At 34.4% G+C, this 15,581-nt stretch overlaps 1 protein-coding gene and 1 long non-coding RNA gene across 2 annotated transcripts in view; both read right to left on the bottom strand.

Moving 5' to 3' along the window:
* The window catches only part of LOC133880920 (uncharacterized), a 70,509-nt gene that overhangs the window by 9,183 nt on the left and 45,745 nt on the right, over positions 1-15,581 (bottom strand). The gene's annotated exons all lie outside the window — the stretch shown is intronic.
* On the bottom strand, positions 5,540-11,461 carry LOC133882219 (KH domain-containing protein At1g09660/At1g09670). Its single transcript, XM_062321338.1, has 8 exons — positions 11,288-11,461; positions 10,789-10,903; positions 9,365-9,450; positions 8,878-9,017; positions 8,102-8,236; positions 7,905-8,021; positions 6,173-6,316; positions 5,540-6,051 (listed from the first exon to the last, which is right to left on the bottom strand). Exons 2-8 carry the CDS (start codon positions 10,887-10,889, stop codon positions 5,893-5,895), a joined length of 882 nt encoding a protein of 293 aa, XP_062177322.1. The 5' UTR covers positions 10,890-10,903; positions 11,288-11,461; the 3' UTR covers positions 5,540-5,892.

Here is a 15,581-nt window from a genome sequence, read left to right as displayed (position 1 = left end):
GTTATTTTTTTTTTATTTTTCTTTTAAAAAAATTGTTCTTTTTCGTTATTTAATTTAATAAAAACTGGTTTGCCTTTTTCTTTTTTTCATTTGTTTTTTTTAAAATAAAATAAAATAAAATAAATTTCAGTTATTTTTGGTTTGCTTTTTTTTTTTTAAGGAATTTTTTTTTCAGTTTTTGTTTCTTTTTTTAATATTTTTTTTCGTTTTTTATTTAATATTTTAAAAATAATTTTTTTAAAAGTTTTTTATTTTTTAGGTTTAGTTTTAATTTTTTGAATTTATGAGGACATTTTTGTCTTTTTGTTGGTCTTAGGGAGGACATTGACATTTTTTTGGTAGTTTAAGGAGGGACATTAACACAATTGGTAGTTTGGGGGATACATTGACAATTGAATGGTAATTTGAGGGGGTTATGTGTATTTTTTCCTTGATATTACATGTATTGGGCCTCGCTTAATGAGCGTGAGTACTAAAATATTAATTAAATAATTAAATTCATCATATTTTTTATCATTAAATTAAAAAAAAAAAAAACAAATAATCAATTTAAACTTTTTGAATAAATTGTAATTTAACATAACTTAATTAGAATTGTATTTGTTGACCATAGGTTATATAACTTATAAGTTTCATGGTATTGTCAAACATGTTATAGTTGTTGGCTATGTGATTGTGATGTAGAATAAGTAAGTGATATATTGACCATGGTAACGTGTTTGAAGATATCTCAAAAAGGCCAACAAATTGTTAAAATATTAGTCAAAATAATTAAATAGGTTATTACAATTAGTTCTTCAACTACCCGATATTTACATATTGCCCTTACAAATTACTACTTTTTTTTCTTTTTTTTTTTTTTGAAAGGCTTACAAATTACTACTGGTCACACTTAATCGCTTTAAACTATTATTTTTTGGCCAACAAAAAAAACAAAAAAAAAGCCCTTCAGTTAGGGCAGATCATTAAATTTGACAGAAAAACCACATAACATGCATTTTTTTTTTTTTTATGAAATCACGAAAATGCCTTCAAATAAAAAAAAAATACTAACAAAAAAATTTTTTATAAAAAAAAAAAATACGAAAGAGACTTCAAAGAACTTTCGTTGTAGCATTTATGGTGAGTTTGAATGTTAGATTTTTTAAATCAAAATTCAATTTTTATTTGGTGCACAAATTTTGAGATTTGACTTTTTAAAAAAGTTGAATAAAATATGATTTGATTTTTTTAAAAAAAAAAAGAAAAAAAAAATTAGAATCATATTCATTTTTTAGAATTCTATTACCAAACACAACATTAACGTTTGTTCGCCTTCTGCCTTAGTAACCAATCACCCTTTGAGGTGGTCGACCACCAAAGATTTTTTTTTTTTTTTTTTTAATAAAAATTATGATCATATATATATTAGTCGTTTTGATACAGTCCTCATTAAAACATGTGTGTTGTCACTAAACTAAGGAATATAAATAGCTATTATATTCCACATTTCTTTATCAGTAATAAAAATTATTTTTCCTAATGAAATAGTCATTCCGCATATCAAACATGCCCTAAAAAGTACAAACTTTAAACAATTCGCTACAGTTTGTTCAGGTATCAAAAGGGATTACTTAAAAGAAGGGGGAGAGGGGGATTATTTGAAACGTCATCTAACTAAGGCCAAGCAAAAAAAAAAAAAAAAAAACTATGCTCATGTAAAATGAATCATATCAAGGTGTAGCAATGGAATTTGCAAATAATAGAGCATAGAATAATGTCACTCTTCAATAGAACAAAGATAAACCTCTAATGACACGGTCGGCATGCTGTGATATGAGCCATACACCTAACCACGCGACGTTGCTAATGCCTTCCTCAACTGTTCTAAGTAGATGCAGTCCCATGTCATCCCCCCTCCAATTATTCTCATCTTCAACTAGTGATATCAACCTTCAGCCTGTTATATATATGGGAAATACTAAACATCTTCCACTCATCCCCCCTTCATCACCCTCTTTTTCTTAAAAAAATTGATTTTTATTAAAAAGTTGTCTCTGATGTCACATCAGAGACAACTTTTTAATAAAAATCAATTTTTTTATTATAAAAGGGTGATGAAGGGGGGAAGAGTGGAAGATGTGTAGAAGGGCTCTATATATATATATATACACACACACAGAAATGTTATATATTTATTTTGCTTACGTGACACGGTTTAGTAGTCATTAAATCAATTTCTAATTGAAAAAGAAAAATCTAATAACTACTAAACCCTACTACGTCAGCACAGTAAGATAAATGTGTGTTTGGTGTATAGCATTACTCTATTTGAGTATTCACACTGTGGTCCACTTTCAACATAAAATATAATTAAAATTGTTTGACATTTATATGTTCATTAGAGAAAAAAAATTAGAAGTAATTACATTTTTCCCCTATCAACTACTGGTCATTGTCAACATGCCACCACGAACTGACACCTCAACCAAAAGAGAGCATGAAATTACCATTTTCATACCATTACCCACATTCCATTAGGAAATCTCATTAAATCGGACAGAATATTTCATTTTTAGACGTTAAATTTTGTTTAAAGACATAAATGCCCTCAAATAGTAATTTTTTTTAATTATTTTTTTGTTGAATTTTGAGGGTGTTTTTATGTAAATTTTGACTTTAAATTAGAGTATTTGAGTTTTTTCACAAATTTGACCGACGGAAAATGGAGTAACGATATGAAAATGGTAATTTCATTCTCTCTTTTGGTCGAGATGTCAGTTCATGGTGGTATGTTCACAATGACCGATAGTTAATGGGAGAAAATATAATTACCCTAAAAAAATTGCCAATTATTACAGCATGTTGAGCCATACAAATCAAGTTTAAACACCTTAATGCTCGACTCGGTTTCAGTTTGTTTACAACTCTATTTGTCAATTGTTGGTGACAAGATTGCAAATAATGAAATGCATCTTCTTTTCAATGCAGTTTTGCTCCTAATAGCCTCATTGCATAAGGATGTAAACCCGAAGTCGATTCCTGGTTATTGGGTAATAACCGGGAACTGGCTCTGAGGTCTCCAGTTATTGATTTTTAACAATCGGCCCAAGAACCGGAGACCCCGGATATCCAATTTTTACTCGGTTACCCGGGTAGAAACCAATTATCCGGACCGGGTTGCTCAAATACTAAACTAAATGAAAAAGACTGAAATTTTGCACAAGTATCAAACCAGAAACTTTAGCTGAATTCACAAAAACACAACAGCTTAATACATTAGTTTCTATGTCTTTCACTATATATATATATATATATATATATATATATATATATATATATATATAAAAGCCATTAATCCATGAATTATTTTCACAAAATCACATGGAAAAATTCCCGAACTAAGCTGTCCTTCCTGTAAACGAGAATCTGAAACCGTTTTGAAAGCTCCACACAAACACAGAAGACAAAATTGTGGTAATGTAAACTATGTTTTGAACTAAAATTATACTCAGAATGTCCCGGGATAATTCTTTCATGGGTCAATGAGAAAGTACCTGTGGGAAAATCTTTAGCATCGGGGTCTTCTTTGCTCCTCAGCAGGAAAATTGGGTCTTGAGAGAGAATGGAAAAGCAGATTCGTAACTACCTAACTGAAGACGAAGAACTGAAGAAGTGAAAAGAAGAACTGAAGAAGAAGGCAAGAAGAACTGAAGAAGAGGGTGTGAAGAAAGAATAGGAGTGAGCAAATCCCCGCAATTCCCGCCATCCCCGCCCCGCCCCGCCCCGCCCCGCCCCGCTCCGTAAAGACTAAAACCAGCACCTATGGTGCGGGCCACGGGGCCTTATTTGGGCCCCCTGCACGGTGTGGGGCGGATTGCGGGGGGAGCCCTTGAAATTTAGCGGGTCCCCGCCCCGTCCTGCCCTACAAATCTTTTTTTTTAAAAAAAAAAAAACACGAAACAAGACACATTTTGGTCGAGGAACTTCACTTTCTTTATTCTTTTCTTACCCTCCTTTCCTTCGGTCCTTCAGTTCTACTTCTAACCCTAAGTTTTCCCTAACACCCTATCACTGCAGCAAAGCACCGCACGGCGGCCCTGCAGCACCCTGCGGTCCCCACTCGCCACACCGGCCCTCACGTCACGGACTCACGGCCTGCAGTTGGTTTCTTTCTTGGATGGGTGTGAGTGTAAACTAGTTGGTTTTTTGCTGAAAAGATTGGGGATTTTCAATGAATGTTAGGTGGGTTTGCGATTAACGATGGGATTTGTTTATTCTTCCTCTTCTTCGAATTTGCATTACCAATCTTGTATTTGGTGTTTGATGTAATTCAGATTCTGACAATTGTGGGATTTCTCTGTTATTCATGTCTGCATGTATGTATTTTCTGAGGTTTTGATCGTATTGGGTATGGATATTGTCTTCTATGAATGTTTTGAACTGGTTTTTGTAACTTCTTGCAATGACATGCACACAGAAATATAAAAGAAAAAAGCTTGTTGTAACGACAGAATGCGAATTTCATGGCATGTGTTTATATCCATGGGAAATTATCACCGGAGGAATGTGTGCCTCTAGTCTTGTTCTGTATTAACCCACGGGGATCCCTCTCTTCGTTTATCCCCGCCCCACACGGTTTCAGTAGGTTTTTCACGGGTTGCAGGTTCCCCAAAAGGGAACCCGCACCCCTGCGGGGTGGGGTCAAAAAAACCCCATCCCCGCGCCCCCTTTCCCCCGCCCCATGCTCAGCCCTAAAGAAGAAGACAGAAAAAATGTAGAAAAATTAGGGCAAAAGTGTGAAAAAGGCGAAAATGTTCCTTGGGTTAGCTGTGTAACATTAGGGCAAAAGGGTAGGAGGTAATTTTCTTTATTTTTTTTTAATAAATTACTAGACCCAGAGCCAATTACCCGATTATAACCGGATTTTTTGAAAACCAATGCCCGGCTCCGGCTCTGGATATCCAATTATAAATAATCAAGTAACAATCTGATTTTTCGATTTTCTAGTTTTTCGGAGTCGGTCTCCCAGCCGGTTATAACTGGCCCAAATTTACACCCCTATAATTGCATTGTAAAGTTTTGCTCTTTCAAAGAATCGAAGTATAAATTAGTTATTGCCGACTTAAGAGATGCAACAATCTAACATGAAAGTGGGGGTTTAACAAGTTGTGATTATTTGTGGTAATTGGTACATATACTAATTAGTAACAAAGCATATAATTCTCACTTAACATTATTAACAGAACATGTAATTCTTGCAAAATGCATGTGAAAATCACATGTTCTAAAAACATGTCAATTTAATAAATTTGATCGGCAAGTGTTTCAGCCTTCTTCACCGACCAAACCATGAAGAAATAATAAATTTGCCTCATTGAAGGTAGAAGCACCTACCATAATCTTGCAAAGAGGCCGTACGAGTATCAATTGGCTGTAAAACAAGCACAGGCACCCAAAAAAAAAAATTGAATTCACTACACAATAGTGGAACACTTTTCATATTCAAGAAGAGTATGCCTATATCAGCATAGGCATGACAATATAATAGAAATGTCAATGAAAAAGAATCTGCAAGTACATTTGAGTTACACGACTCAGCAGCTAGCAGAATACAGATTAATTGAATAGAGGGGGGTGGTTACAAGTTAAATAATGAAGAAGGTCTTCAATGTTTAAAATTAGTGATACATGAAAGAATATAAATAATAGTGTATGTGACGCAAATGTTCAAGAATCAATGAAGCAGTTAATCCCTCTGCAATGCCAAGCAATCAGAGCCCAAAATTACCTCAGGAGTTCAAGTAGCCAGTTGTAAACATTGCGTCCCAAGGTTCTGCCAGCAGGTCATTAACCAATCACATGCCAATGATTCAGCAAATCAAACAATGGCGCAACATCCACATTGTAGTGTTATCTTCCCGTCTTCGCTCTTTTCATTCCTGTACTGTTGAAGGGCGACATGCTCGGGCTCATGCTAGGGCTCATACTGGGGCTTTCTTCCCTTAGTGTACCATTCAGCATAGCCAGTTCCCTGAGTTGTTGCTTCTTATAATGATCCAAGGATTCATCCTACACACACACACACACACACACACAGAGACAGAGACAGAGACAGAGACAGAGAGGTTTTAACAAGTGCAAACAACCGGGTAAGTAAAGGTGAAAGTAATAAGTTTGTTCCAGCTTATACCACAGGCTTCAAAAGATTTTCTAATATTGTCACTGCATACTCCAAGCGAGCATTTATAATATCCTCGGGAAATTCAGCCTCCACCAACACGTGCAGCGGCTCGTTAAGGTGCTCATATCCAGGTTTATCCTTCAGTTTATCTTCCTAAAGAAAAGCAGAGGTCCATAGGAGAATGAGAAAAAGTATAACCCAAGAACCCAATTGGTATCACAGAAAATGCATATCATTACCAGGAACCATGAGCATCCAGAACGTAACCTTTTTGCTGTAAACAAATATTGACTTTCTCAAAGTAAAATCAACCTCATAGTCATTCAAAAGTGATATGGCAAGCAACAATAAGACCACTTTTTACTTCGAGTCCAATTCACTTTACTGGAAACACCTTTGAGCTTAATAAAGCAGTCAATGCAATAATAAAACTTAAAAAAGATCATGGGATCACAAAATAATTAATTTCTTAGTCACACAGAAGAGAAAGCACTATTCTTCTCCCAGTCCACACAATGTCACGTCTTCCTTTTTGGGAAGTGTGTTTTACTAATATCATTCCAATAGAAAAGCACCTTCTACCATTCTGAAATGCTCATGCCATAGAATGTTCATCACCCTTTTTGCTCTAAGAGGGAAGGTAAGATTCGAACTAATGACATCCACTTCATAAGGCGTGACCCCATCCGATTGAGCTACCTAAGGTCTTCTCTCCATTCTAAGGGTCAAGTTGGTAAATTTTCTTACATCTCCCGCTCCTGGCACTACACAACAGAAGGTAGCCATCCCCCATCCTTTATTCCCTCCATTCTAACCTCTCACTCTCCTAGCACTAAACAACTGGAGGTAGCCATCTCTGATCCTTTATTCCCTCCATTCCTTGGTGTAGGCAAGATTCTTATTATCCTGGTCTGAGGCAACTGAAAAATGCAACCTAAAAGGCGCTATGGAGGGTTGACTGATTGATGATGCTGGTTCTTTTTGATATTCATAAGTATGTTCCCAAGCTTAATTGACAGTCTTTATCAAATAAAATTCATACCCAGAGATCATGAATATGGTTTACTCTTTAAACCACAAGCATCATTAGAGTTCAACCACTCTGATGAATCCAAGTTCTACCCCTCCCTTCCCCACCCCCCCCCCCCCCCCCCGGGCCCGTTGCCACCCAAACAAAAGAAAAGAATAACACAAATGAATGAATCCAAAATATATAATATTGCAAATCTTAATCCAAAAGATCTAATATTGCAGAACTCAGACGAAAATACATACATTGGTGCCAATTAAGTGATTATAGCTCCCCCATTTGGGGACAAAATTGAGAACATTGGAAGTTTTGATATAGATATGCATAGGAAGACGCACATCACCACTAGATAAACGTGAAGGGCTATTGGTGCATCACCTACAATTTAAAAAGTCCTTATTTAGAAGATAGGACAGATAGGAAAACTAAAAATGATAATCCACCTAATGAATGGATCACAACGATGAGCACACCCAACAATTTAACCAGAGAACAATACTCAATATATAGCTACACAAAATCTATAAGGAAGCAACAAGCAAGTTCAGACTGACAAAGTTCCATATTATAGTGCCAAGTATTAACTAACACTTCAACTTAAGTCCATTGTCAATTAAACTTTAAACTGCTTTACCACACTATGTAGTAACAAAAAAGCGGGGGGGGGGGGGGGGGGGGGAGAGAGAGAGAAAGGAAAACATTTCAGAATACCTTTACAGAATCCTTAACAGAGCCTCTGCCTCTTATGTACACCCTACATTCTGTCATGGCTTCAACTCTTTTCAGTGAGTTTCCACGTGGTCCCAAAATTCGCCCGACAAAATTATACTGCCAAGCTTTATTTTAGGAACTACTACAAACTGGAAGAAAAAGGTCAAAATCAACTCCACAGGGACATATTTACTTACACTTGGATATTTGTCCACAGGAACATCAAGTCTAAGAACTCTCTTTACAATAGGAGTGGTTGGAATTCCTTGCGCCCCAGGCCAACCCATCGGAGGAGCTTGAAATGGGGCCATTCTTTGTATATGTCCATTTTCCTGCAGGAAGAAAATTAACATCAAGAAAAGTTCACATGATTCAACCACAAATCACAATTTTAGATCCAAACATTTTCTACCATGTTTCATTAAAGCTCCGCCAGTTGATAGTGTCTTATTCAGCTGAGTATCAAAGTTTTCAAATGTGATTAGCACTTTCCCCATTCCTCTCTCTTCATACATTAGCAAATGGAAATGATGCTCTCAACTCACAGCCAAAGGCTCGGTTGTGAATGCTAGTCTTATAGAAAGCATTATAACCCAATTCAGTTTCACCAACAAAACTTTTTTTTTTTTTTTTTGCAGCGCATATGGCTATGGTGAGCAACCTTTAGCTAACACATGAATACTTCATAATTTTGATATCAGGCTCTATACTTCTTCCTATCTCTGGAAAGTTGTAGAGCAGGAATTTTGGCCACCTGAGGCTGGGTGGTAGAATCATGTATCTTATCATCAAAAACAAGCATGTAGTATAACCATTTTCTATATTGTAAATGGTATACCATTACATGATACACTGATTAAATCATATCATTAAGAAAGCGGTGCCCAAGTGATGCTTAACCATGAATTACACACCAACTAAACATAAAATCCTCAACAATATAAACACCCATCATGGTTATATACTAAAATACCTCCATTTGCATCGGGGGCCATCCTTCCAAATCCATCGCTCTACCATTGGGGGGTTGAGCTAATGGCCTAAGTGGGCTCTCATGCTCAAGTCTTTCGTGATCCAGAAAACTTTGATTGAAGCCAGAAAACCGTCTGATTTCTGCAGTGAGTTGAACGAACAAATCATGTTGGGTGCACAACGCAGTGTGAAAAATTTTAACAGTGTGATTTACATATGGTCAAGAACATTTTTAAACAAATCTGCTTCCAACCAACATTTACATAGTTTTAAGCACAAGATAAGATGATAATAATAAATCTTTTGGCAGGCACAGTACATGTCAGTATTGCCCAAGCTTATTCTCATCTCTCAAAATCTTTTTACAGAATCACCATTTATATGCTATTTTTGTTCATTGAGGAGACAACAGAAGATGTGATGATTCGAGCAAACAACTGAAGAATGGAGCATACGTTGTGTCAACAATAGATTGCAGATTCACTGACCTTGGTTTAAAAGCCTGCTACATAAGGGCAGAACTTGCAGAAATGGTCCCAACTTTTGCTTCTCTGCTAGTAATTCAGCCAAGTATCTGCCATTGTCATGCAAGCAAAATCATGTATTATGTCCTATCATACCCCATAATTAAAAGCCTAACAAGTTGCACCACAGTAGATAACAATCTTCTAAAGTGTGTTATTGGCGAGTTAACATTACAAAAAAAAACTGTAATATTTAATGAATGGTAATTCTACAGTTGAAAATCCTAATATATATGCTCCCCTCTGTAGGTGGTCATGCTTTTAAGCAGCATGCTCAAATACCCTCACTTGCGGGTGTGCAGACTTTTTTTTATAAGTAATGCAATTCATTAATAAGTGAAATTGGGCGCAACCCTACTATACATGACGTATACAAGAGAAAAACCCCACTAATGATGGAAAGAAGAACAATATTTTTTTTAGACTTTAGAGAAGAAAACATGGCCCCAAAATTTTTTATGTTATGTTGCTTATTTCTTGAAACAAAACAGGGATTAAATGAAAGGAGGACAAAAAAAAGATCTGGCATGACAACAGCAAAATAAAAAATAAAAAAAACAAGTCACCCTCCATGGTCTTGAAATAAGAGGAAGCAGATTAAATTCAAACTTCTACATTCTGCTCAAGTCATCATCATTTTCCTTTCTGTTTGTTCTTTTCCTTTTTCTTTTCATACTGATTAGATGTTCAACAAGTTATAATGAAAGACAGATTTCATACTCAGGCCTCCAGTGCCACGTAAATGAGGCTTTGCAAGAAAAGTTGTGGCGTTTCTCTTTCGAATGCTTCATGTTTGAATGAACCAAGAGTTTCTGCAGTTAAATCTCCAACTTGCACCACAGTGGACAACAAGTTGGATCTTTGGTTTCATTCTCAACTACTGTTTGTTGAAATTTCACAAAAAGTGTGAAAAGACAATTGACTTAATTCATTGTTTCGCAAACCCAAAAACAACAACTAAAAATATCGAAGTTAAGCACATAAAATTTGGGCATAAAGGGTCAATTTAAAGAAGTCCGGAAATTGTATTTGCAGACAAGCTTCCAAAAATGTTTACAACTTGATTATTCTTTTTCTTCGATCCTGGAAGTGGTAGAACGTCTTGAAAAATATAATAAAACATGGCCGTAGCACACCAAAAAGACAATCAAAATTAGAGGAAATTATACATATAAATTGGAGCAAAACACATACCAATTTTTTTATTAAAAAAAAAAAACGAAACTAGAAAAGTAAAATCCATCAAAAACCACAAAACATACTATTAGGACACCCTGACCAACACCGGAATTTCAAGGGTAAAAGCACCTAGCTTTTACATGTATCGATGAATAACAAATACAAAAGGAATAGCAGAGAAAACAGAGAGTTCTAAGTGCTGAACCAACCTTTCTCGATCTGAAGGGAGTGAACTAGACCTAATAGGAGAAGCAGGGACTGCAGGAGGAGGATACTGGAAGTAACTCCCAGGTGGGATTCTCTCTCCCATCACACAAAGACTTACTGCGCAGTTCAATACCAAGAAACTAAATCCAGTTAGTCAAACACCCAATAAACTATCATATAAACACACAAAACCCAGTAAGCCAACAACCCAACACACCAATTTTATAAACAAACCCAGTAACATTAAAAAAGTGAAACAAAGAAACAAAATTCAACCAATATACACAACAAAATCCAGATGAAAAAAAACCCAACAATCCAACAAACAAGCGTAACCCAGTAAACAACCAATATATACAAGAAGACCCAGTAAGGAAAAACGCGCAGTACACCAATATATTCACAAAACCCAGCAAGGAAAGCACCGAAGACAGATTTTAGATACACCCACATGTATTTGATCAGACACATACACATACAAATAGAGAAAGGGGGGCTTACTTGATGGAACCAGAGAGCAAGAGAACGATAGAGAGGGAGGTGGGTGGGAGACTGGGAGGTGAGGGGAGTAGGGGGCAGAGAGATTCAAGTCTATTCTGCCCCTTATTGGGTAGTGAGAGTGAATGAATGGGCAGAGTGGGAGGAGACAAAAGCCCTACTAAAATAGGACTCTTTTATGGATCCTTTTGCTTTGCTGTATACATACTCAATCAACATCAATCTCATTGAATCTTTTACCTCCCAAAAATTAAAAAAATAAATTTTTTTCCTTTGATAAGAACAAAAAAGAAAGGACATGGAACTCAAATTTCGGTGGTCTTTATCAGACGATGTAGCCATGATAAATATCCTTCCTCGATAGACAATATCAACAGTCAATCAACTTCATTCTTATTGGTATTTTCCAGTTATTTAACAAACAAACAAAAATAAACAGGAAAAAATTACTGTGTATGAGTTGTGGAATCAATGCATATGAGTTGTAATCTTATGCGTGTATGGGTGTATATGTATTGCGGTGATTGGTACTCTAAATTACTGTGTTTACGTATCTTCATGGGCCAATCTATTATTGGTGGGTTGTGATGGTACTTGTGAGAAATTTGGTTATCATTTAATTAATTAATTAATTAATTATGGTTGAATAAGTTTAAGAAATGAGATTTAAGAGAATGGGGGGTCGTTTTCTATTAAAAAATAAAAAATTGTTGATATTTACACTTGATTCTCACATGTATTTTTAAAAAAAAAAAAAAATACAAATTATATGCTCTATTAATATTAAAAATACACGTGAGAATTTTTAAGGATATATATCATTTGATAAAATATATATGTCAAAGCTCCAATTCATCATATATGGTAAAACTCAAAGTTATTTTGTTGTTTCTGTGCTAAAACATAACTAAATTAATCCCAAGAAAATTGGGAGTAAAAAACTTGTTCACTAATAACTCTATTTTTCATTTGCAAGCCTCGTAAGAGTCAATTGTTCTGTTTTTTTTCTTTGTAAATTAGCTTATTATCCCTCTTTAAACAAAAAAAAAAAAAAAAAAAAAAAAAAAAAAGTAGAAAATAAATTACAAACATACTTTTTATAAAAACTTCTCGCACCTTCTTTCATGAATATTCTGGTAATAGGTATGCTTATTTTTCGAGTGTAGAGGCTAACTGCTTAAAAAAACACAAAGCGTAGAGGCTAACTTATTACTTTAAAAATAATAATAATAATAAAGAAAAGTAGCAATGCATTTGCCAATACTATCATTGTCCTAGTCATGAGTAGCCACGCGAATACCCCAACAAGACATTGGTGGCCACACGATCACCCCTATAGGTCTAGGATGGCGGACATGCGCCATGCCGCCATGCATCTCGCATGTTGTGTAGGTGGCTTCACATTCTCTCTTTTAAAAATATATATATATCATTGAGTTGAAGTTTTAAGAACTCATTTTAAAACTTTAATTCAAGATTCTATTTTAGGATATAAAGATTCTATAACTCCTCCAATTAATAACTCTTATAAAATTATATTGAGTGCACAACTACCATGATATAAATTCATCCCCTACTTACGTTCTACCCATCTCATTTTTAAATTCATTATTAAATTTTTAGGTTCCACAAATCTAATAGTAAATTTGAAACTTGATTGTATGAAGATGGATGTTTAACATGTCATTTACTTTTATGACTCTAATTCTAACATTCATGAAATGAATTCCCAAAATTACACTCATCTCTTCGCATATTAATTTTATTGAGCTTTTGATTTTAAACCTTATGTATAGACTAAATTAGGCTTAATAACATCCCTCAATCATCATTAAGGCTTAACCGCCCTTACAATATACATGTTCTCTTAAAAATTCACAATGGAAATCCTTTTATGGTCCAATTCCACCTTCCTAACTTTAATAAAATAATCATTCACTAGAGAGGCCGATTCGATTCTTAAAGTATTACTACATGGAAATCCTTTGTACTTAGGCTATTCTTTAGAGAAACATAAAACACCCCTCTTCTACCAACCACTAGAGAGACCGATTCTTAAAGTATCACTATATAAAATTAAGCAAGCAATTTATTTGTTGTACTAAGGCTTGTGGCTACAACATGATCTTTATTCAAAAATTTCACTATCATGAAAGTTCAATCAGTCTTAACCTATTGCTCTAGTGTAAAACAACTCTTATAATCAGCCGAATTCATTTTCATTGCTCTAATAGTAAATCGATTCTTAGGGTCGGCAAGACCGATTGCTCTAGTACCACCTTCCTAACTTTTAAGAATTTGAAAATTTATTTATGAATCTTAACCTATTGCTCTAGTGTAAAACAACTCTTAGAATCAACGAAATTCATTTCCGCTGCTTTAATAGCAAATCTATTCTTAGGGTTGGCAATGCCAATTGCTCTGATATTAGTTTCCTAGTTTTAAAAACTCAAAAATTTATCTATGAATCTTAACTTATTACTTTGGTGAAAAACAACTCCTATAATCAACCAAATTCATTTTCATTGCCCTAATAGTAAATCAATTTTTAGGGTCGGCAAGACCGATTACTCTGATACCACATTCCTAACTTATTCGAAAATTTATCTATGAAACTTAACGTATTGCTATGGTGTAAAACAACTCTTAGAATCAATGGAATTCATTTCCTATGCTCTAATAGTAAATCTATTCTTAGGGTTGGCAAGTCGATTGCTCTGATACCACTTTCCTAGCTTTAAAAACTCAAAAATTTATCTATGAATCTTCACCTATTGCTCTGGTGTAAAACAACTCACATAATCAACCAAATTTATTTCCACTGCTCTAATAGTAAATCTATTATTAGGGTTGGCAAGGCCGATTGCTCTGATACCACTTTTTTAACTTTAAGAATTCGAAAATTTCTCTCTTAATCTTAAGCTATTGCTTTGGTGTAAAACAACTCCTATAATTAACCAAATTCATTTCCGCTACTCTAATAGTAAATCTATTCCTAGGGTCAACAAAGCTGATTGCTCTAATACTACTTTCAAAACTTTAAAAAAATAACCATTCGCTTATCTTTCCCAGACTAACTGATCTAAACGCTGCAATTTTATTTTAGGTAAGATAGAGAAATTTCTAGACATTCTCCTTATTAGATTGCTGCCAACTGGTGTATCACAAATTTAGACCTAATTGTTGGCACAATATTCTTAATAGCTGTCAAAGTTATAGATTCCACTTACCCCAGCACTACCATAAACCCCAAATCTATGCATACAATTAAATAAGCTTGAGAAAATGCATGCCAGTTTAGTATGTGATAACTTGATATTTAACAGTTTTTTACTCCACATGAGTTCAAACGTGCTATCATCACCACTAAAAATAATAATATAAACAAATTAATTAATTCACCTAACTCAATTACCCCAATTTGGCTCATAATCAAACCATGCAAAATAATGGGAAAAATATCAAAGTCATGGATTTGAATTGTTGGTGGTCTTTATCACGTGTGATGCTGCCTTGATAAATGTCCTGGCCCTACATAAATAATGGCCCTATCCAATCAACTTCACTTCTTTCTATTTTGTCAATGATAAATCCGTTAAATTTAGCCTATTAAATCGATACTTCCCTTTAAAACACGGCATGTGTTCTATTAAAAATGCACGTAAAAATTATATGCTTCAAGCATAAATATCAATTCAATAAATTGAGTTTAATTTTTTCTTTCAACCAACTTTAAAGGAAAAAATTTTGTCCTTTTTCACTCACCCAACAATATTAATTTGTGGAAAAAAAATATATATGAAGCTTTTATTGTTAATGGTCAAGCTGGTTCAATATGGATACCTATGGCTCAAAGGAATTAGATGGCTTTGGAGAGTAATGGTGGCATTGGTCAAGTACATGGTGAGAGTGTTAGGATAATAATTCTCTATAATTTTTTGGCTCAATAAGCAAAGCGCATGGGAAATTATAAAGCCCGGAAAGCAGGCTTCGCGCTCAAATTAGTAATCCCAGTTGGGTAAGTTCTTAGAAGGAATTTGGACCTCAAAGTGAAGTTTTTTTTTTTTTTTTTTTTTTTTTTTAAATTTTATTTATTTTTTATTTTAATGAGAGTATCTTGAAAATTTTTCATCTATCTGTTATGATTTAACAGAAAATCTTAACAGACGGGTGAGATTGCAATTTTTTTAAAGGTCGATACATTAAATTGAAAGTTTTATAGTTCTAAAAAAGACTGCAAAAGTGATAAAAGTTTAAATAAGTTAAGTAAAGTTTCAAAATAAAATAAAAAATTAAA

This window comes from Alnus glutinosa, chromosome 11 (assembly GCF_958979055.1).
Source record: "Alnus glutinosa chromosome 11, dhAlnGlut1.1, whole genome shotgun sequence".
Lineage (NCBI taxonomy): Eukaryota > Viridiplantae > Streptophyta > Magnoliopsida > Fagales > Betulaceae > Alnus > Alnus glutinosa.
Note: the sequence above shows the minus strand (reverse complement) of the source record. Positions and strands in the feature narration are given on the sequence as shown.